General features: G+C 49.7%; 3 protein-coding genes across 3 annotated transcripts; 2 read left to right on the plus strand and 1 right to left on the minus strand.

The window, feature by feature from the left end:
• Nucleotides 1-141: 141 nt before the first annotated feature.
• Nucleotides 142-8,670, minus strand: PFICI_02665 (uncharacterized protein; the record flags this gene model as incomplete). The annotated part of the gene is made up of 13 exons (XM_007831246.1): nucleotides 142-1,854; nucleotides 1,912-1,986; nucleotides 2,043-2,327; nucleotides 2,377-3,249; nucleotides 3,393-3,418; nucleotides 3,470-3,566; nucleotides 3,639-5,794; nucleotides 5,863-6,312; nucleotides 6,375-7,077; nucleotides 7,139-7,251; nucleotides 7,303-7,426; nucleotides 7,479-7,992; nucleotides 8,045-8,670. 13 exons carry the CDS (start codon nucleotides 8,668-8,670, stop codon nucleotides 142-144), a joined length of 7,755 nt encoding a protein of 2,584 aa, XP_007829437.1.
• Nucleotides 8,671-9,436: 766 nt separating this feature from the next.
• PFICI_02666 (uncharacterized protein) lies at nucleotides 9,437-11,286 on the plus strand (the record flags this gene model as incomplete). The annotated part of the gene is made up of 6 exons (XM_007831247.1): nucleotides 9,437-9,529; nucleotides 9,593-9,743; nucleotides 9,803-9,862; nucleotides 9,945-10,159; nucleotides 10,256-10,628; nucleotides 10,682-11,286. 6 exons carry the CDS (start codon nucleotides 9,437-9,439, stop codon nucleotides 11,284-11,286), a joined length of 1,497 nt encoding a protein of 498 aa, XP_007829438.1.
• Nucleotides 11,287-16,990: 5,704 nt separating this feature from the next.
• On the plus strand, nucleotides 16,991-18,599 carry PFICI_02667 (uncharacterized protein; the record flags this gene model as incomplete). Its single annotated transcript, XM_007831248.1, has 4 exons — nucleotides 16,991-17,109; nucleotides 17,173-18,017; nucleotides 18,092-18,371; nucleotides 18,434-18,599. The coding sequence occupies 4 exons, from the start codon at nucleotides 16,991-16,993 to the stop codon at nucleotides 18,597-18,599; spliced, it is 1,410 nt and encodes a 469-aa protein (XP_007829439.1).
• Nucleotides 18,600-21,181: the final 2,582 nt, after the last annotated feature.

Below are 21,181 nucleotides of genomic sequence, written 5' to 3' on the forward strand. Positions count from 1 at the left end.
TCCCGAAGCAAGACCGATAACTCCCTTCGCCGATTACCATAACCCCTTATATTTGACAATCTCAACGTCACATGCCTACCCTCCGGACGCTGAGCACAAGACAGGAAGCCCGAGATAAGCATTCACCCGATCACATCATCTTCATTCCTTGCTTTCATTGTCCAAGGCCTGTCTGAGATGATTCCCCAGGTGCGTCAAGGACGGGCTCTGGACAATAGTAAAGGTGCTGGTCTCGACACCAATCTGCTGTCGGATCCAGTTGCGCACCTCCATGGCAACTAATGAGTCCATGCCAAGACTTTCCAGGGGTCGGTCAAGAGCAAAGCTGTCCTCATCTTTGATCAGGAAATTGGCAAGCGCTCCAGCAAGTGCCTTGGCAATGATGCCTGTCCTTTCATCTTCGGACTGCCCGGGTTCGAGGAGACTCTTCAATGGTTTACTTCCGGGCGTGCTGCTGCTGTTGGACGTCTCGGCGGATTGTTCCAAGTTGTGGTAGATACTCATGCGGGCGTCACGCTTCCAGGAAACTCGAGTTGTGGGAGAGGATATCGGCTTGGTAATGTTGAGCCCAAGTACCACCTGTCCGACGCTTCGATGGGTATTCTTTCCAGTAGATACCTGCGGGGGGTGGGATCTCTTGAGAGCTAGGGTGATTGCGTCGAGCAGATGCTGTTCTTGCAATACGTACATCCCCGTCCTCTCCAGGCTCTGCAGTATGTCCTGATTGCCGGCGACATAGCCCACATCTCCCATGAGACCAACGTCAATGACGGAAGCCGCAAGACCATTTCGGTGCCGGTATTGAACAAAAGCGTCAAGGAAGGTATTGGCTGCTGCGTAGTTGGCTTGACCCCAGAGGCCTATCAAACCACTCTGGGATGAGAATAATAGGAAAAAGTCCAAGGGGGACGACGCAGTGGCATCATGTAGATTCCATGTCCCCTTGACCTTGGGCTCCACGGCTGTGGTCCAGTCTGAAAAAGTCATCTCAGAAAGCCCGGCATCCCTCAAGACCATGGACAGATTTATGACTCCCGCCACGGGCTGGATGGCAGTAGCCTTGTCAACAGCACTTTGTACATCATCCATGCTGCTCACACTGCCCGCAACCAACAGTACCTTGCAGCCCTGAGACCGTAGATCCTCCAGGAAACTTTGCAATTCAGGCCCTTCTTGGGCAGACCGGGAAAGGAACACAAGATTTCGAGCACCATGTTCGACCATCCATGTAGCGACAGCTCGTCCCAAGCCACCCAAGCCACCAACGAGCAGATAGCTGCGGTCTGAACGGAAACTTGGCGCCGGCTTGGAAGACTCAAGCATTGACTTGTCCTCTTGCTCTTGAGTCAGCTCCAGCAGGTCCTTTGGCATCTCAATGACTATCTTGCCAATGTGCTTGGCCGTCTGCATGGTCCTGTATGCGTCTTGAATCTTGGCAGCTGGGAAGACCTGGGAGATGGTTGGGCCCTTGAGAGCGCCTGAGCGGATCAACTCGATAGAGCGTTCCAATAGCTGCACAGCCCTTTCGGGACGAGACAGCGACAGCCCGCGCAAGTCCAGGCCGACGAATGTCCGGTTCGCCTCGAACGTTTCCATGGCCAGCTGCGCTCGTCGTTGGAAGTCTCGCTTTCCAATCTCGACCATGATTCCGAATTCTGCCACGCACTTCCATGACGCGTGTAGAAGATCCCCTGATAGCGAGTTTAGCACAACGTCAACGCCGCGATTGTTGGTTGCGCGCATCACTCCTGGTAGGAACGATGCGTCACGCGAAGTAAATACGTGACTTGCGTCAATGCCGTAATTATCCAAGAGGTGCGCTCGCTTTGATTCGCTCCCCACGGTGCAGTACACCTGTTGATGAGATTAGCAGGTCTGTCAAGTCAAAGATCCAAAATGGACAGCACTTACCTCGGCGCCGATTAGCTGTGCTATTTGTACTGCAGCTAGTCCGACACCACCACAAGCCGCATGAATGAGAATGGACTACATATCTGGTAAGTTTCCAGCCAGTTGCCACCAGGGATAGGTCAGTTACTCACCTGTCCTCGTCGCAGATTTGACGTATTCATCAACGCCATGAGAGCCGTAGCGTAAACGCACGGCACCGTAGCTCCTTCAATGAAACTCATGGTGTCGTCCAGCTTGACACACAGGGACTCTTGCAAGGTAAGGTGCGTAGCAAAGCAACCGTCGCTCAGAAAAACGACGCGATCGCCGACAGAGAAGCGCTGAACCCCCGGGCCTACCGCTCGAACGATGCCGCTGGCTTCAAAACCCATCTCGCTGGGATTGCCTTCAACTATTCCAAGGGCGAGTACCACATCCTGAAATCAGTTAGTATACCTGATACTGTTCAACATAGAGGTTACTCACTCGAAAGTTGAGGCCGACTGCTCTCGTCTCGACAAGAATCTCATCATCCTTGGGGCTTTTGATTTCAGCGTCTCTCCACATCATGGTATGCAGCAGGCCTGGTGTCGTCATGGTCAGCTGTTTCAGTTTGCCCCCGTGGCTCCCCTCTTCGTTGGTTTCTGCGTATGCACGAGGCGCTGTCTGCCAGTGGAGTCGTGGAACAAGGATTTCGCCTTCATCTATGGCGTATTCGTAGTCGGGATCCATAGATTTGGGATTCAACTCGGGGTTGTGAGCTCTGCGCATGATATCCGTTATGCCCTCTGCGGCAATAGGAGTTGTCGTGTTATTGCCAATTTCAATGGTGAACAAGTCTCTCGAATGTTCATTGCGAGCTGTTCTGGCGAGACCGAGCACCATTGCCGCCCTGGGGTCTTCGCAGTTGACCTGGGACGCCTGGGTTACCCAGAAGAGCCTTTCCTTGTGTGGTCCAAAGTATCCCACTATAGTCTCGAATGTCTCTTCGGACATATTGTGGATAGCGGGCTCTTGGACATCGAGAAGGGAGATGGTATCACAGGCGGGTAGAGGCTCGCCAAAGATGCAGGTCTCAACAGCCACGTCGAACGCAGCAAGACTGCGCTGCATCTCTTCAACGTAAGGCCCATCAACAGCATAGCAGAGCAGGGCCACCATGGGTGGTGTACTTCTCCGGGCCGCCCGTGAGGCTATGATGCCAGCATTGAGGTGATATGGGGCAGCAGAATCGAGTACAATGGCTTCAGGCTCCTGGAACCCTGCATTGACCAGTTCTTTAGTCCAGCGTTCCGGTGAGACCCATGGCTGATTGACACGTCCATCATCGGCTCCAAGCCACCAGCCGGAGAGGAAACCCTATACAAACACTCCAATCAGTTCAAATTTCCACAGTCGATGGCAAAGAGAAGTGGAAGGTGGAATGAGGGCAGATGAAGAGATGACTGATGTGTATCGACCGCCTCCAAAGTATGACGTGGACTCAAGTGTTGATAACTTACCATGACATAGTTCATGAACATGGAATCTGAGCAAAATTAGATAGGTCAGAGTACAGTCAAGACATGCAATTACTCACCAGGGCAGAGCTCTTCAAGAAACAAGCGGCCACCGGGGCTAAGCAGACTAATCGCATTGCGAAGGGTGGTATTCAGGCAAGGGGTAGCATGGAGGACCTAAAAGGGTGATAATTAGCCTTGTAGTTGATACAATAGGATAACACTGGTCGTATTATGGGAGAAACCTACATTAGCTCCGATGACTAGGTCATAGGTTCCAAGATCAAATCCTTGCTTGGCAGGATCTTTTGTGATATCTAGGACACCATATTCAATGCCTGCCGCGCTGGCGAACCTCTCCCTGGCCGCCGTCATGAAACCGGCCGAGATATCGGTATATGAATAGAGGCTGTAAAGGCGCTCCCCAAAGGATGATGTTAGCGCCTCAAGTACTCTGGCTGTAGTGCCACCGGTTCCTGCACCGATTTCCAGAACTCTCAGATGGGGATTCGTGTTGGCCATGAGCCGTATCGCGTCGGCCGAGTCGAACGACATGGCATCGTAGAATTCGCTGAGCACATTGTCTCGCAAAAGGATATGTAGGGCGTGCGCTTCGCCTGAAAAAAGAGCAGGTGCCTCCTTAAACAGGCGGTAGACTGCGGTGGAGAAAACAGCATCTGGAGAGTCTGAGAGTTCAGCCACTATGGCATTGATCCTGGCGAGTCGCTGTTCCTGTGTCATGTCTTGGATGGCCAGGTCTCTGGAAATAAGCACATTGGCTCCAGACTGATACTGGTCTGTGTGCAGTTTCATCCAGTCGAGGGCCTTGATCAAATGCTCCGGAGTATGCTCAGTCGGCTTGACCTGTTCCAAATGGTCAAAACTGCACAGCATGATGAGCTCCTCTAATAGAGGCCATTCCCTCAGTCTTGGCGCACGTGGATGCAGACCATTTTCGAGGCCGACGAAATCACTGTGCGGTTTCCATTCCAGTTGCGAAATGACGGGAACTTGGTCTTCTGTCGGGCCTTTTGTGAGAACAGAGGTTCGCATCCCTTTCAGGCTCAAAACCGGGCCTGCATCACTGCAGGCCACGAGATCCCCAGTCCAGGATCCTGACTCTTCTAGTTTGTTGATCCTTGCTGTGACGTCTAGACTTATGGCGCTGGGAGAGACCACCATTTGTTCAATAAAGGTCGGCACAGCGAGTTGGCTCGTGTTGCGCCGGAGCCCGTGACAAGCGGCGACGGTAAATAGTTGGAAGCACTGATCAATGACTGCAGGATGCAAAGTGTACGTTGCGCACCTTGCGTCATCAGCAGCCATCCCCTGAGCCTGCGCTGCCACCGTGGCCTTGGCTTCGCTCGACGTTGTAGCGGCCGAAACGGATGACATTCCCTCAAACAATCCCGTGTAGTTGAAGCCCACCCGTCTGAGAACTTGATACCAGTCCTTTTCGCCCACAATTCGTGGGAATGAAGTCGTACGTTGGAGGGAAGCGTCGAGATAGAGCGACTTGTCTACTGATGCCATGGCCTGGCCGTAACAATTCTTGACCCATCCGGTCCCGTCAGATGAGGTGATGGTAAACTCATACCACGGCGAACTGTCAGAGGTGTCTGAAATGGGCTTCAGACTTGTGACAAGTTCCGTTGGCTTGTCCATCTCGAGGACCCTCGCTGAAGCGATACGAATGTTTTTCAAGCTGTATGTTGTCTCCCCAGACAATTGCCGGAGTGCTTCACCAATCATGGCAATGTATCCTGCGGCAGGGAACACAACGTCGCCGTTCACTTCGTGGCCAGTCAGCCAAAGCGCATCTTCGAGGGCTAGAACTTTCCTCCATGATGATTGGCTCGCCATCTCTGTTACCCTGTTCCCGAGAAGAGCGTGGGGTGGGTGTTCTCGGAACCGCCAGTCACGAGAAACCCGCGGCTCTCCCCAGTGACTGGTATCCTGTTTCCACGAGTACCGGGGCAGATCCTTCACGACTGTACCTGGCGGGCAAATGGCCGAGATGTCAAACTCGGCGGAATGCTGGTACAGCTTGCCGGCGACATGTAGAAGGCTCTCAAGACCGCCTTTGCCTCTGACAAGTGTACCGATGTGGATATCCGATCGACCAATATCCCTGAGGATTTGACCAATTGGTCCAGCCAATGCCGGATGCGGCCCAATTTCAACCAAGAGGACTTTTCCAGTTTCGTCTCCAAGTGCTGAGCGAAGCGCCGAATTGAAAAGGACGGGGTTTTCCATGTTTGCACGCCAATACGATGCCGCAAGTTCTCCATCGCCCGTGAGACGTTTGCCTGTTACGGAGGAGTAAAAAGGTATCTCGGGCTCAACACTGTGAACAAATGATTTGAGTTGGTCTTCATACGAAGGTCCGTATTCTCGCATATGATCTAAATGATTGATAGTGTCAGTAGGCAGTCCATTGCATTGTTATTTCATGGGGAGAGAATTGACTGACGAGAGTGGAATGCTTTCTCAACTCGGAGCATGCGTGCAAATGCCTCTGGTTTGTCCTCTTTAAGTGACTTGAGAACTGCTTCGACCCCATCCGTGTCTCCGGACAAGGTAACGCTACATTGGCTGTTCTCACAGGCAATGTCCACACCAGGCAGCAAATAGGGTTCGACTTCGTCCTTGCCCAGTCCCACAGCAGCCATGGATCCTTTTCGCTCAGATGACACGTTGCTGATACCACGACGCGTTGCCGTGTACATGGCAGCCTCGGCCGTAAGGGCACCACTGGCATACGCAGCAGCTGTTTCGCCTGATGAGTGTCCCAGGACAAAGTCTGGTACGATACCCCAGGATCTCAAGACGTCAACCAGGGCAATCTGCAAAGCGACGCACGTTGGATGGCCCAGTTCGGCTCGATGAACGCGGCTGGTATCTTTGCCTTTTCGCAGTTCATCTGAAGATGATATAAGCTCATTGTCTCTTTCCCTGTTTTGGGGGAAACACTGTATCACTTACCCTCAATTGTCCAAGGAAGTGGTGGTTTGAGTGTCCGCAAAAATTCATCCAGCTTCCGAATTGTTGCCCGGAATGTGGCGTTGCTGTCGATCAAGTCTGCGCCCATCTCAGGCCATTGTGCTCCCTGGCCGGTAAAGACCCACGCAATGCGAGGGGCTGTTTCCTCTGCAACTTGCTTGTCAGAGACAGCTCCCAAATTGGACGCGTCGTCTGTCACTATGTAAGCGCGATGTGGCTTGCGTTCTCGCCTGAACGCTAAAGTGTATGCCAAATCAGAAAGCGACGTGCTGTGACTCTCCGTGTATTTCCGATACTCATCAATCTGGTTGTCCAGTGAGTCTGCGTCATGAGCCGAGAACAATAACACGCTTCTTGGATCGTGCTTGTGTCCATTGATCTTGGGCTGAATGTTGCTGACATGGGTCCCATTGACATTAGTCCCGTCTGTATGAGTACCATTTGTATGAGCTCCATTGATATGGGTTCCATTGGTATGAGCCCCATTAGTATGAGTCCCATTAGTGTGATTCCCATTGGTGTGAGTCCCGCTGGTATGATTCCCATTGGTGTGAGTGCCGTCAATTTGAATACCACTCGTGGCATCTCCATTCTTGTTAACACCGTTGATGGGCTCACTATTGACTAGTCTGCGACTGTTCAGTTTGCCTTCTATGCCAAATTGGCGGGGTGATTCGAGAATAACCTGAACTCGTAAGCATACGTAAAATCCCAACTCGAGCAATCCTGCGCATGTTTGAACCTACATGAGCATTGACACCCCCTATCCCGAAAGAGTTCACACTGACTCTTTCTGCACGGTCTTTGGGCCAAGACTCCACCTCTGTTGGTACATGAAGCTTGCACTTCTCGAAAGGAACTGGCAAAATAAGTCTGTCTGTCTGCAAAAGACGCTGTGTATCCTACTCACTCTTTGGATTTGGTTTCTCAAAGTTGATGTTTGGGAGGACCTGATTATGTTCCAGTGCCAAAATACACTTGATGAGACTTGTCAACCCGGCGGCAGCTTCACTATGTCCGAGATTTGGCTTGACCTGGAATCGCAAAAAGTTAGTCATGTTCTGCATTACAAAGGGCTTGACCTACCGATGTAATGACAACTCCCTTGTCACCAAAGCATTGCGCAATGGCCTCTGTCTCAATTGGATCACCAACTGGAGTCCCGGTACCATGACACTCAACAATAGCCGTCTGAGATAAATCCTTAATGCCGGCAGCTTTGTATGTATGCCGTATCAAAGCGGCTTGCGCAGTAGGACTGGGAGTAAGCATTCCGTTGGTTTTTCCATCGATATTAACACCCGTTCCTCGTATAATAGCGCGGATGGGGTCATTATCTCTCAGGGCGTGACTGAGCCTTTTGACTAATACCATATTTACGGCTTCACCGCGTGCATAGCCATCTGCTGCGGCATCAAAGCTTCGACATTGGCCATTCGGCGAAAGCACTCCCTGGTCCTTGAGAGCCAAATATGTGGTTGGTGAAAAAATGAGACTGGTGCCGCCCACCAGTGCGCTATCGCATTGTCCGTTTTGAACCGCTCTACACGCGAGATCAAGACCGACAAGTGACGAAGAGCATGCTGTCTTGATAGTTACACTATCGTTGGAGTCAACAATGCTAATTTTGAATGCGTTGGGGCGCACCCTACCTTGGTCCATGTAAGTCCAGCTCGTACGAAACCCTATTGGCAAACGCAAAGTCTCCTAATCCAGTGCAGCGGTAGCCCCCCCTGTGTTGTGTCTCCCGCGCAGATACGTCGGCCCAGTCTTCCCCAAATTCACCTATATAGCAGCCAATGCTGCTTCCGCGCCATGAGGTCACACCTGCGTTCTCCAGGCACTCGTAAGCCACTTGCAGTAGCTGTCGCTGTCCTGGGTCAAGACGCTCTAGTTCCATCCTGGGAATGGGGAAAACATTGGTGTCAAACTGCTGGAGCTCGACGTCTTGTAAGAAATAACCCTTGTTTACGGGAATCGTTCCCGGGCTTCCGGCTGGGTCGTAGAAGCCATTGATGTTGAACCGGTTCTCAGGCACGTCGCCTAGTGCACTTTTCTTGCTGGAAAGAAACTCCCACAAATCGTCGCTGCTATGTATGCCGCCAGGTAATCGCATCGCAAAGCCGATGATGGCGACAGGTTCGGACTGGGAGGGGCCATTTTCTTGAACAGCGGGGGAACATGATGTTTCTTCTTGAAGTGGAACTGTGCCACGACTGGTATGTGATCCTGCCTCGAAGGCTTTGGCGTGAGAAGGAATTAAGACCTCGCGACCCATCTTCCGTAGTCTGAAAGTTGATCAGAGAGAATAAGGGACTCAAGATACAATAATCACAGTAACACTGACTACGCACTGGTATTATGCAATGTAGGTGGAATTTAAATGGGAACCCAATCTTATCTGTATACTAAGAGTTTGGCCCAAGTGCTGAGTATACTTGATTTTTATCAAGGACCACATAAAGTATCATGGCAGTATCAAGAGATGCTTGATCATATATCGGTCTCTTTCCATAAACGGCTAGCCTGCGCAGTCTTGGATGGGCCATAGGTTGCAGATCCATTTGAGCACTCATTCCAAGGCGGAGAGAGTTGCTGCCAAGCAGAAAGTGTTTAGTCACCGGTGGATCTCAAAATTGGTCGTCACTGATAATCGGAGTCTATACTCCATAACATGATATCATTGACCTCCATTACGAAAACGACCGATTTGTCGCCGGATCATGATTTGTGGACTTTTCATGGTATAGGAAAAAAGAACATCGAATCAGAGTCGGTCGATATGTTCATGACGTTGCTAGCACCAGGGAAAATGTGCCTTTGGAATGGCTGAGCTTCCCTGGGGAATGAATGTACCGAAGTAAACCCGCCTGGGCACTCCAGGAAAACCGATACAGAGCGTCCTGCAGTCATTGTGGCCGAATGAATAAATTACGAGTTAATCTCTCTGAGGGAGGTATTCATGCTGCAGACGAAAGTACCACATCTACCGCTAACCTTCTAAATTGCTGTGGGCCAGAGATCACACATTGTCCTCCTTCACCATGCTTCAGCACCTCGAAAAAATAAGTTTACGAGATTTGTTGGGCGCAGCTGGGGCCGCGGCTGCTGCAGTGGTTGGCTGCAGCATCCTCCTGGTACGGATGGCCCTTTCCCTTTAAGCTGCAAGATTTCATGGTCAGTTAATAAGAGTTCTTTAGATTCTCTACGGTATCATCTACCGTATCTTCTTCCATCCTCTAGCGAAATACCCAGGACCATTTCTCAGCAAGTTTACAAACTTTTATAGCGCGTATCATGCCTGGAAAGGCGATATACATCTTGACGTGCTACGATGTCACCAGATATACGGTTAGTCATCATGATGGGCATTTTACAAGTTACCGACGACTAAGACTTTGGGATTCCAGGTGACCGTGTGCGCTATGCTCCAAATCGTGTATTATTCAATACTACGCAGGGGCTTAGAGGTGAGACAATCTTCAGCGTGCTTTTTTTGTAAGACATGAAAATTCTGTGCAACGGCTATCTGACGCAAATACCCTATGCCAGATATATATGGACATGGAGCACACGTGAAAAAGTTTGACGGATACAAGGTGCTGTCGTCTCAGGCCGCAAACACCTTGACGCTCTCAGACAAGGCGCAGCACGCCCGGCGAAGACGTGTCATCAGTCAGGCGTTTTCCGAGAGCAGCCTCCGGCTCTTTGAACCGGATATGATTGCCAGAATCGACAGATTCTGTCAATTCGTCGGCGGCCCTGCTGTATCCGATGCGAAATGGACGCAACCGCAGAACATGGCACATCACTGCAAGTAACTGTTCTACCGGTAGTTTCAAAGAGAGGATTTTCTAACGTAGGGCGCAGTCACTCATTTGACTTTTGACCTGATGACAGCTCTGTCTTTTGGCTCCGACTACCATACCATCGAGGAGTCCGAGTTTCGTTATGTGGTGCCAGCCATTGAAGAATCAAATATTCGGTTAAGCGTCCTCTGGCAGGCGCCAGAACTGACCTTTGGTCATCTGGATCGCAGGCTTTTGCCACGGTCGGCCAAAGCAGCTCAACAATTCGTTGTGTTTCTTCGCAGATTGCTCAAGGACCGCCTACACAAGGACGGTGCGGACAGGAAAGATATTTTTTCTTTCTTACAAAAGTGTACGGACCCTGACACAGGCGAAGCACTGACTCCCAAGGAACTTAGCACGGAGACTGCGACTTTCATTGTGGCTGGTAAGACCATATTAAGCCGGCCGATGAAGCTTTGCACTTACATTGTTCATTAGGCACCGACACTTCATCCACAGCCATGGCAGGGCTGAGCCACTATCTTGCAGGTTCAAGTCATGCCTATCGCCGTGCAGCGGAGGAGGTACGATCAACCTTTACATCCATAGATGAGATCTCGCTGGGGCCGAAGCTCAACTCGTGCGCATTCCTGCGCGCCTGTTTAGACGAGTCACTACGTCTATCACCCCCCGGTGGTGGGCCGCTGTGGCGCGAGGTTGAGGCGAGCGGGGCTGTGATCGGCGGTGACTTTATACCCCAAGGCTGTGAAGTTGGTGCCGGCATCTACGCGATGCAGAACAGTCCGGGAAACTGGGAGGATCCCGGTAGCTTCAAGCCGGAGCGATGGCTTGAAAAGACGGATGGCAGGCAGCCATATTTTCCTTTCAACATTGGGCCGCGGAGCTGCGTGGGAAAGCCTCTTGCCATTGCTCAAATCATGCTGACCATGGCCCGTTTGCTCTGGGGGTTTGATTTTCGGAGAGCAGACCTTGACAAGGAACCTGGCGAGTCGAGTGATATGAACACGGAGCGATATGTTCTCAAAGATCATGTTACAGGGCAGAAGGAAGGCCCATTTTTGTGTTTTCGCCCTCGGACTTGATATTAACATCGATTGATGTCATTAGATTCATTTTTTCTAGACACGTTGTGTACAAAAGCCAGGAGGGAGCATGTGTTGTTTGACACGGTTGACAGCGACAAAGTACAGGTCCATGAGGACCGACTCTAGGCAGGGAAACGTGGAAAGAGCCTGGAATTTAAAGGCTATATTGAGTACATGGTACTTTTTGTTTTTCGCGAATTTCGATATCATTCCAACTGGAGCGAATCAAGTATCCATCGCTTATCATTCTTGACATTTGGATGTGTCGGCTCAAAAGCTTGTGTTTGGTCCCTTGGGACCATAGAGGGGTATAAGCGCTATGAGCCTCCTGTAATGGAGATAATTTTCGGGCTGCACGTTTCTAATAAGCCCCCTGAAAGCCAGGTCTAAAATGCCGCTAGTGGCTGGTTTAGTACACATCACAGTGGGCTTACAGTGGGCATTATACAAGTCCCACAAGCATTGTACAGCTCACAAGAAATTTCTATTTCACAAAATATCTTTGCTCTGAGGCGCAGTCTCTTACCAAATCATAATATATCATAAAAGACTTGTATGCCGCCACAGATTCCCGCAGCGGTAATTACCCGTTATAATCAAGCAGGGTTCACCCCTGGATGTGGCTCATTGCGGCTCATTTGAGCTTGGAACTACTCCGTTATTCTGGAAGTCTTGACTTTTGATCATGATGTGACTTCAGTCATTCTAGAATTCTACTTTATTCTAGTTATAGATACATGGTAGGGTGTGTCAGTATAGGTTCTATAGACCTCTCGTTCCGTACAGTTTCCATGAGATTAGTATCTAGCGGCTGTATTCGCCCTGTAAGTTCTCGCAATAACGTGTTCAATCGCAAAAGACCCTGTTGTAGCGACTCGATATCCATGGACTGATAGTTTAGTCCGCTCTTGCTCGAGTGCACGACAATTTCGTCCACTCGCAGACGTAGTCTATGGACCAAGGAGTCCCCAGTGACCAAGATCCGGCTGGTCAGGAGTCGTTTAATTAAATGAGCATCGTTCTCTGGCACTTGCCAATTCCCGAATAGGATGGCGGGGAGGCCTCGACCGCCCGTGGCACGACTATGATCCACCCTGATCCAGTTCAAGACTGTCTGAAGTACCGTTACGGTAAACAGAAGGACTTTGCAGTTGTGTCGACAGGACTGACAGGACAGTACTTTGTCGGTGCAAGCCAATACTTTAGTCGACCTGTCAAGCGTCTTATCCATGCAGATAATGTCGTCCTGCTGTCGCTCTATGTAATTAAGGTCACAAAGAAGGCTGGTCAGCCTTCTTAAACATGTGCAATTTGTCTGTTCGCTCTGCTCGGGGGAGGCGACCTGTGACAAGTCGTCGGAATCACTGTCCGTAGCAGCCTCTTTCTGCGGTCCCCGAGCATGCCCACCCCCCACCAGCAGTGTTTGCCAGTCAGGCTCTGCCCAATCAACCTCCAAGTTCCCTGACGGGTAGCTGGCCAAAACTTTTGTCGAGGTATCAATGGTGGAAGCGCTCTGTGGTTCTGGATTGCTCGAGGACACAATTAGCTTTGTATGGACTTGGCTACAGTGGGACAATTCTTATCCTACCGGTCATGAGCCAGGAGTTTATGTTGTGGTCCTGAGTGAGACAAGTCTTAGTTATCATCTTTGTCCGATATACGAATGCTGCTTACGGTCACAATGTCCGGGTAGAGAGGTGTATGGAGAGGAGGGCTAGGCTCTCCCAGTCTGTCGGTATAGCCAGCCTGTGGCGCAATTGGAACCTGGATTTGGGCATTGCCAATCGGATCCGGACTGGTTGTATGATTTGTTTGCTCGCTTTGCGGCGCGTTATTTTGATCGGCCGCTGCGAGTTTCTCGAGGGTTTTGTTGTTTCGCCGGCCTCTCGGCTTGCCAATCCTGGCCATGTAACTATATTGACATTCTAAATCACTGCCAAAACTTCATGGTCAGCAACTGTGCCACATCTCTATATAACGTGAGGTGGGGTTTCACAGACAGGCTTCGACACTTTTCGCACGGGTTGCCCCCAGAACATCGTATCTTGGCCTTGTGGCAGGGGTCGCAGGCCAGACGTCGGCGTTTTTCCATCACGCAGTGGAAAGCCGGACGATGACTTTGCGGCGAGAACAACAATGTCGGTGTTATATTGAACTTAAGAAACACACATTAGACAATCCGACTTATCTGGTGATGCACAGTATAGATGGATAGGAAAAGGATTTTCCTAAAGTCCTTGTCTGCATTACCTCCGATTCTTGCTTTATATGTCATAAGCTGACATGCATACAAAAGTGTCAAATGCCGGCTTGAATCAGGATGTATATTGCTTGATGGCTTACTGGATTGTATGGTACTATTAAACATCTCTGCATCAAAAGCTCGTGACCATACCAGGGCTGTCACATCCGTCTGACCAGGGTCTAGACTATACGCTTCACCCACTATTGACAGTGTTTATCCCAGTACTCGGATTACGTTTTTAGAATTATATCTCCGATCCTCTCAACGTATTGCAACCACTATAGCTTTCCACTTGCGTTAACCCGCCATTTAACCCCCATTGCAAAGTTCCACAAACTGCTTGAGTTATAGCTCAATTGATCTTATAATATCAATAACCTGAGGAGCAATTGAGCTATCATCAACTATGATATTGGCTACACCTCAATTGTCCAAAATTCTGAAAACATAGAAGTGGGTCAAGGTAACATTCTGACCCCTGACATTTGTTGCAGGTTAGCTTGTCCTTTGGCCGTGCCGCTCTGCAGCACCATCGACTGTGAATCTCGAACATATGGTCTGTGATAATCCCTTCATAATCACTCGATCTAGGCTTAGCAGACTTGCTGCCCCTCTCTTCCTACGACTTACGGTACGCACAGTTTCCCGCCAAGTCAAATCCTCCGGGGTGATCTACCAGGAAGAAGACCAGTCGACCAGGATTATAAGCGAGATGTCAGACAGTATATTCCATATCTGATGCTTAGCGGCGGATTAGATGTGAGTTTAGAGCCACTCTTAGTTGTCATGACGTAAGGAAATCAATGCATCGTGTACTTGTAGTTGTGTGTTTTTATTTCCCAGATGAGTGTATCGTGTCTCGCTTATCTTGCTTGACACAAAATGAAGGATGAAACGTACATTCGTAGAATTTCGCAAGAACATAACTACTACCAATTACAGCTTATCTTCAGCCTCTTCTGATGGTGTTCTGATGCCAGTAAGACCCCGGATTCTTACATGGCGTAATTCTCGGGTCTTGGCCTAGATGGAGACGGATCTGCAAACCCCACGGGCACTCTTTGGCCGATCCACCGATCCGCGACGTTGAGTGGTCGGGTGAAGTGCAGATGTGCTTCTCGGATTGCAGGCTACATGTAATACTCCAGGTCGACCTTCAGCCAGTCGTTTTCACCTCTGAAAAGGTCCTCCGGTCCCGCTAGTTCAGCTATTGGAACTTTTGGCAGCAATAGTCTTGCAATCCAGTATGGACTCCTCACGCTCGACCTTATCGTCTTACCTGCTCCACACGCAGGGGTTCAGAAGGTGATAGATCACATGCAGTTCTCGACTGTTTATTCGCGGAGAGTGTCGACCAGGTCCTTTTGTGTTCACTTGTTTTCACTGCTCCGGTGGTGAATTCGCACACTTGAGATTTAATTGCAGCACGTACTTGAGTGTAGAATGGTACGATCAAGCTTGAGAAGTGTGGTTCAAGTCAGTAAGCGGCCAAATATCTTTTTGGGTCTAAGCACTAAAGCATGGGCAAATGCAGCTCTGTGGGTGCTTTGGATTGCAATCCTGGCAATGTTTTTATTCCGTAGTTGCCTCCCAGACTGGGTTACCGTGGCCCTATCATGGCCCTCATTGGCGCGAATACTTCACTGGGGGGGAGACGAGCAAGTAAATCCATAATAACCATGTGGTTTTGAACATGACAGCAGCAGCATTTATGTGGAGAAAAGAAACAACCAACATCGAATGGAGGTGGTTAACAAGAGGCTTGCATGCCGAGTGATCCAGCTACACACGTACTCCTACATCGCTCCTGGCGATGAATACGTCATGTGCCGTCCGTCGAACCATTCAATTGTTATGCCTTGCAAATGGCCTGCCAATGTAGTAGCTGGTGTAACTAATGTAGGTACATACGATGCATATTAGCGTCGCCACCCCCACAATAACAGCGGGGGCCGATTCAAGCTTCTGGCTATGGTGGATACAAGAATTCGCGCGCAATCCGGGGCGCAGGTCGATCATGTTGATCATATTACGGGCTGATCCCGAGTTGGCTCAATTGTCCGCTTGAATTATTTAATCAAACAAGCTAGAACTGTTATGCGGAATGCTAATAAAATGCGGTTTTCCCCCATCCCGCTAATCACAAGGCTGTCCCGGATCAGATCTTCTTTCTATCTATAAGGGGACCGGGAATGGACTGACGCATTCATACCTGCACATGTCTTTGACTGCCAACAAGCGAGAGCTGCACGCCGGTGCCGGCCCGCAGGTTACCTACTGTACGATGTGTCAATGATATGATTATGATATGATTGCCTCGGCACATGATCAAGACGCACATGTAGTCGATAGTTTTGTGGTAAGCCCAATGATAGAAAGCTGAACCATTGACGCTTGGCTACATTAAGCCCGGAATGTGACGTTGGGCGGCCCGTCGCGGGGTATGCTTGGCGTTTACTTACATCCTTTGCGCTATACAAGAGCTATCCGGGTTCACTACATCAAGCCATCTGCAGCTTATGCTGAAACCCCTGGCACGAACCCGTAAGCTGCAGCCAGACTGTCAAGTGAACACGCCTATGGTGTAACCGTTGCCGCCATGGGGGCAAAAGCACGTTTCAAAACGGCAACGAATATCAACGCCACTCTTATCAATGGACGGAGGTTAGGCATTGGTGCGTTTGTCCCACGAAAAGTCTAGGTTAGTCGTCTTCCTATTGCATCTCACTATCAGCGCCATGCCGATGTCTACTTGAAACAACCCCGTCATGTTCAAATTTTATGTTTCAAATTATCGTGGCCAAAGCAGGATGTTTCTACTGCCAAAGGAACTCCATAGAAAGATCTTGCTCTCGCTGGAGTTGATATTTACACGTTAGTATTGGCATAATTAAAGACGACCATGTGAATGATGCATTGCACCTCACAAGTTGTGCTTATGCCCATCTCAATTCTTTGCGCACAATTCATGAATATAATTGGTGTACGCTCGGCTGTTTGAGCCATCACAGATGAAGCAAGTTCAGCGCTATGCCTTTTGCGAATCAAGCCTACGTCCAAACAACCAACCAGTCAACTATCACAAATGCAAGGGGCTTCTTCCAACACACCGACAGAGACCTCCTCCTACTCTGTATTACCAATCTCAACACTGAGACCCGATTAGGCTAATCAGCCTGTTATCTCCAAGATATTCCCGTCAAAGCTCCGATTGACGAGGTGAGCACGGTTACTTTTGGTCGGGCACCGAGCATTCACCTAGATTTCCTACATTCTGTCCTTTTTTGCATGCAAACTTCACATAGAAAACCACTTGTTCTAGTGTAGACCTAGTCTAGATGTCATAAATCATTTTGGGCGCGACAAACTTGTCATCATATATATTAAACTCATTACAAGCCACCGACACCACCGCTTCAACACTCTCAGCGACCGACTCAGCCTTCATCAATCACTATGGCGGAAAATGGTGGCGTCAAGGCAGTTTTCGTGCCGCCAGACGGCGGTCCAAGGGGTTGGCTCAACGTCCTGGGCTCCTTTCTCCTCCAGTCATCCTCGTACGGATACGTAAGCGCGTGAGTACAACTCCATTTTCAGCAATGTTGCAGACTGACTTGGAATTTCTGACATGCAATCAGTTGTGGTGTTTTTCAGCTATACTACAAGACCGTTTTACTCCCCGGCTACCCGTCTCAGACTCTCGGCTGGATCACGACGGTTGCCGTATGCTTGATATTTGGGGCTTGCCTCCCTACGGGATACATCATTGATCGGTATGGAATAAGATCCGTCACCGCACCATCCGCTGGTTTGGGTCTCGCGTCGATAGGCTTGCTCAGTCTATGCACCAAGTACTGGCAGATATTGCTATGCCAGGGCTTCGCCTTGGGTTTTGCTTGCTGCGGCATGATGCTTTCGGGTGTCGTCTGCGTTACCCAGTGGTTTTCGACGAGGAGGGGCCTGGCAGTTGGCGTAGCCAGTGCTGGTGGTGGTTTCGGTGGCGTCATCTATCCCATCATGGTGGCCCGTCTCATTGACCAACATGATTTTCCTACAGCCGTCAAGTGGTCGGCACTACCATTAGGTATGGGGATGCTGTTTGGAGTTCTCATTTGCGAAAGCCCCTTCCCGTCTCGGAGGACAAAGGGGAGACAAGCGAAGCGAGAGGCCCCCGAGGAACCCTCAGCTGCTATTGAGGTACCGCAATCAGAGGAGTCTAAAGCTGAGTCTGGTGTCGCGTCCCAGGGTCCTTCAGCAGCGGGCTCATTAGACTCGGGAGACTTGGAGAGGCAGGCCCAGAAATCGGGCGTTCTCAGATCACTGCGTTCAGGTGGTCTGGCTTGGCCCTGCTTTGCTGTAGGGGTTTTCTTCTGCATGTTCAGTCTTCTCGCGCCCCTCAACTACTTGCCTGAGATGGCACGAGAGACGGGAACAAGTCTGAGCCTTTCTCAATACACGCTGAGCATTATAAATGCTGGTCAAAGTAGGGGGTTCTTTCATACTTTGACTTCAAGCACGTTTGATCCAGAACTGATCAGTATACTGATGAAATAATAGTGTTTGGTCGCATTCTGCCAGGCTGGCTATCCGATTATGCCGGTCCACTTACTACAATGACTTTAGTCAGCGGGATGTCGGCAATCGCTATGCTGGTCATCTGGCTTCCGCTTAATTTCTACCCTAACTACGCTGGCATTGTATTCTTTGCCGCTTTCTATGGACTCAGTTGTGGTGGCTGTATGAGCCTCGCATCCCCTTGTGTAGCTGCACTGGCCAAGGGTAAAGTTCACGACCTCGGAGTAAAGATGGGCATCGCATGTTCTTTCATGGCAATAGGGTATGTAAACATCCCCACTTTGTCATCATATATGAGACTGACATTGTCGTTCGCGCCCTCAGGTCACTAGTTGGCGTTCCGATAATCGGTCTCATCAAAGAGAGTACCAATAGTTTCGATGGGCTCATAGCCACAGCGGGCGTCACAATGGTTAGTATATTCCTTACAGTTCTAGAAATGGATTGCCCCCTACTTAATGCGTCCTACTTCAATATCCTGCGTGTCTGAGACTGACGTTTGACGCACGGATAGGCATTAAGTAGTCTGCTCTTCTTCATCTCAAGAGTAAAACTTGGTGGTTGGAAGCTCTCGGATAAAGTATGAGGGTTATCCAGCATCACTCTACGATTTGAATCAAGAAATCCCTCACGGATATGTATTCAGAACTAGTTCCACGGTGTTAGTTAGCCATAGGGCTACACAGACAGCAGAGACCTAAATGTCCTCGGTACTGGAGGAGACTCACTCCAGGTACCATCGCTCTAAATGAATGCGTAAAAAGGTAATGCACTAAAAGTTTTAATGATACTTGAATTATTGTCTATCAAGTCGTTCAATACTACGTGACTTTATGACAGGACTTGACAAGTGAACCCCTCCTCGAATGTATAATAGTTAGCCCATCTAATCCTATCTCACTCGTCATCTTTGGCTATCGGTATGGAGGTGTCAACAACACAGGTAAACTCGATTGAATGTTTCTACAAATTTTAAAGTGACCTTGCAAACACTCAGGACACCATCATCATCTACACATTGTCTTCGGAGCACAAGTTGTGTTTGTCATGGAAGTCCATTGATTGAGTAATACCGTCGACTATATTGTTTCGTTCATTTCCACTAGGCTGACTATCCTTGCATTACATGTCATTTACCTAGTAGTAAATCCATGCCAAAAGCACGTCTCTCCTCGATTGATTTATTCCCCGCCGATTGTCCCGAGTCAGTGGCGTTAATGAATCCCCCAAGCTCGAGCAGCTGTGCCGGTGGTATTGTACGTCTCCCAGCCTTGGCCACAAATTTGGAAATAGCAACAGCAAAAATGAGATGCTTTGCGGCTTCTGCTTCACCCTTGCCAAACAGTGCTTCCACCCACCTCTCCCCGTTCTCTATTACAGCCCCGCTTTGGATATGATAGGACACGACGTATATCCACTTCCGATCCCAAGTTAAAATGCATGACCGCGTATCGTAAGCGCGCAGTGGAGGGATCTCTCGGCGATATGATATATCGACGCCGGCCAACATGACTTTGCTGCGAGTCTGGCGCAGAGGCCAAGCCAAAAGTTTAGCCACTAGCTTCATGCGGCTGACGTCTAGGTCTATCAGATATGTGCTGTTTGACTTGTGTATGTAAATGTCACATTCAAGGATGCACGCGTGCGACGACACGGTGCTCGGGTCAAAGAGCGGAGGAGCCTGGGGCGGTTTTCTCGCTGGCAGTAGGTGGATCTGGGCAAGGGGCAAGGTAACCCGGCACTTGCTTGGTTAGCAGATTAGTTCCGACTGACTTGCATTGGAATAAGCAAGGGTCATACAGTGTGGCCTAGGGGTAGCATTTTGGCATTCATAACCAAAGCCATTATGACACAGGCGTACAGGCTAGAGAGATCCAGCCAATAGGAAAAGAACAGGCTGGATATCATGCCGAGGAAGAGGCTCCGGAGGAAGGTCATGATGATGTTAACTCGGAAATCTGCAGCGGAAGCCGGACGCAAGGTGTGTGGAGACGATCAAAACCGACACTCCTCCTTTGCACTATAATCGAGCCGAGACTTGGGCAGAGGTACATACAGATATAGGGCTCCACGAATGAACAGACGGAAGATATTGGTGGTCAGAATTTCGATACGCTGTTCTTTTACCCCGGGATGTGGGTCAGATGCAATTAATACGCTTCTTTGATTGGAATACTACATGCTGCACAAGTATGGTCCTTTCTAAACGATAGTGGATCTGTATCCCCATGATCGCCCAGACTCCCTAACCTGACTGCTGCCGGTGTGAATATGCCCACCCTCAAGGTGCACATCCATCTGGGCGCTGCAGCCGTTAGCCTGTGTTCGAATTGCCACAATATTATTCAATCGGAGTACGGCAATTTAAAGACCTACATTTCCTGACTGGATGCATTTATCATCATTTTGGAGTTTTGCGATTATGTCCCGAATACTGCCCGAGTAGGAGACTAAAGGCATTTTCACCGTATAGTCATCGTATAGTCGCCGTTTAGTCGCCGGGTAGTCGCCGTATAGCCGCCGTACTGTTGTCGCATAGTCGCAACTTGCCTTCCCCACACCTCCCTTGAGATACAAGCTGATTGCTAATCGGTGTCACGTAGATTACTGAGATTCTGCGCCGGCGCATACAGGTGATGCACAGGATCTGAGACTGACGCATACTCAGGTCTGAGGGTCTAGAATGTAGGAGTATCGGTATGCCAGTATCATTCCGTGTGGAGTAAGGAGATCTACGAAGCATCTCTCACAGCAGTCAACCAGGTCTGATCACGTGCACAGCTGGACCGCATGTGGACTTGACATGCATACGAATATGATCATCAGGTAGACGAGGTAAAATCTTGTTGGCCATAGCCAGAGAAGACGCAGTATAGCGTTCAGCGGTGCTCTGGAATTGCCTGGGAGTGCTGCATTCATGTTACTAATCTTTTCTTGGATTCGACAGAAGCGCGGACCCGGTTACTCCATGACAGAACGCGAGAGCTTGACTGGAAGAGTCTCTACCAAAGACCGTGACCTATTCTCCATACTACACAAAGGATTTTACGCAATATCAGTTGGTTATTCATA

Source organism: Pestalotiopsis fici (genome assembly GCF_000516985.1).
Source record: "Pestalotiopsis fici W106-1 unplaced genomic scaffold PFICI_Scf_2, whole genome shotgun sequence".
Lineage (NCBI taxonomy): Eukaryota > Fungi > Ascomycota > Sordariomycetes > Amphisphaeriales > Sporocadaceae > Pestalotiopsis > Pestalotiopsis fici.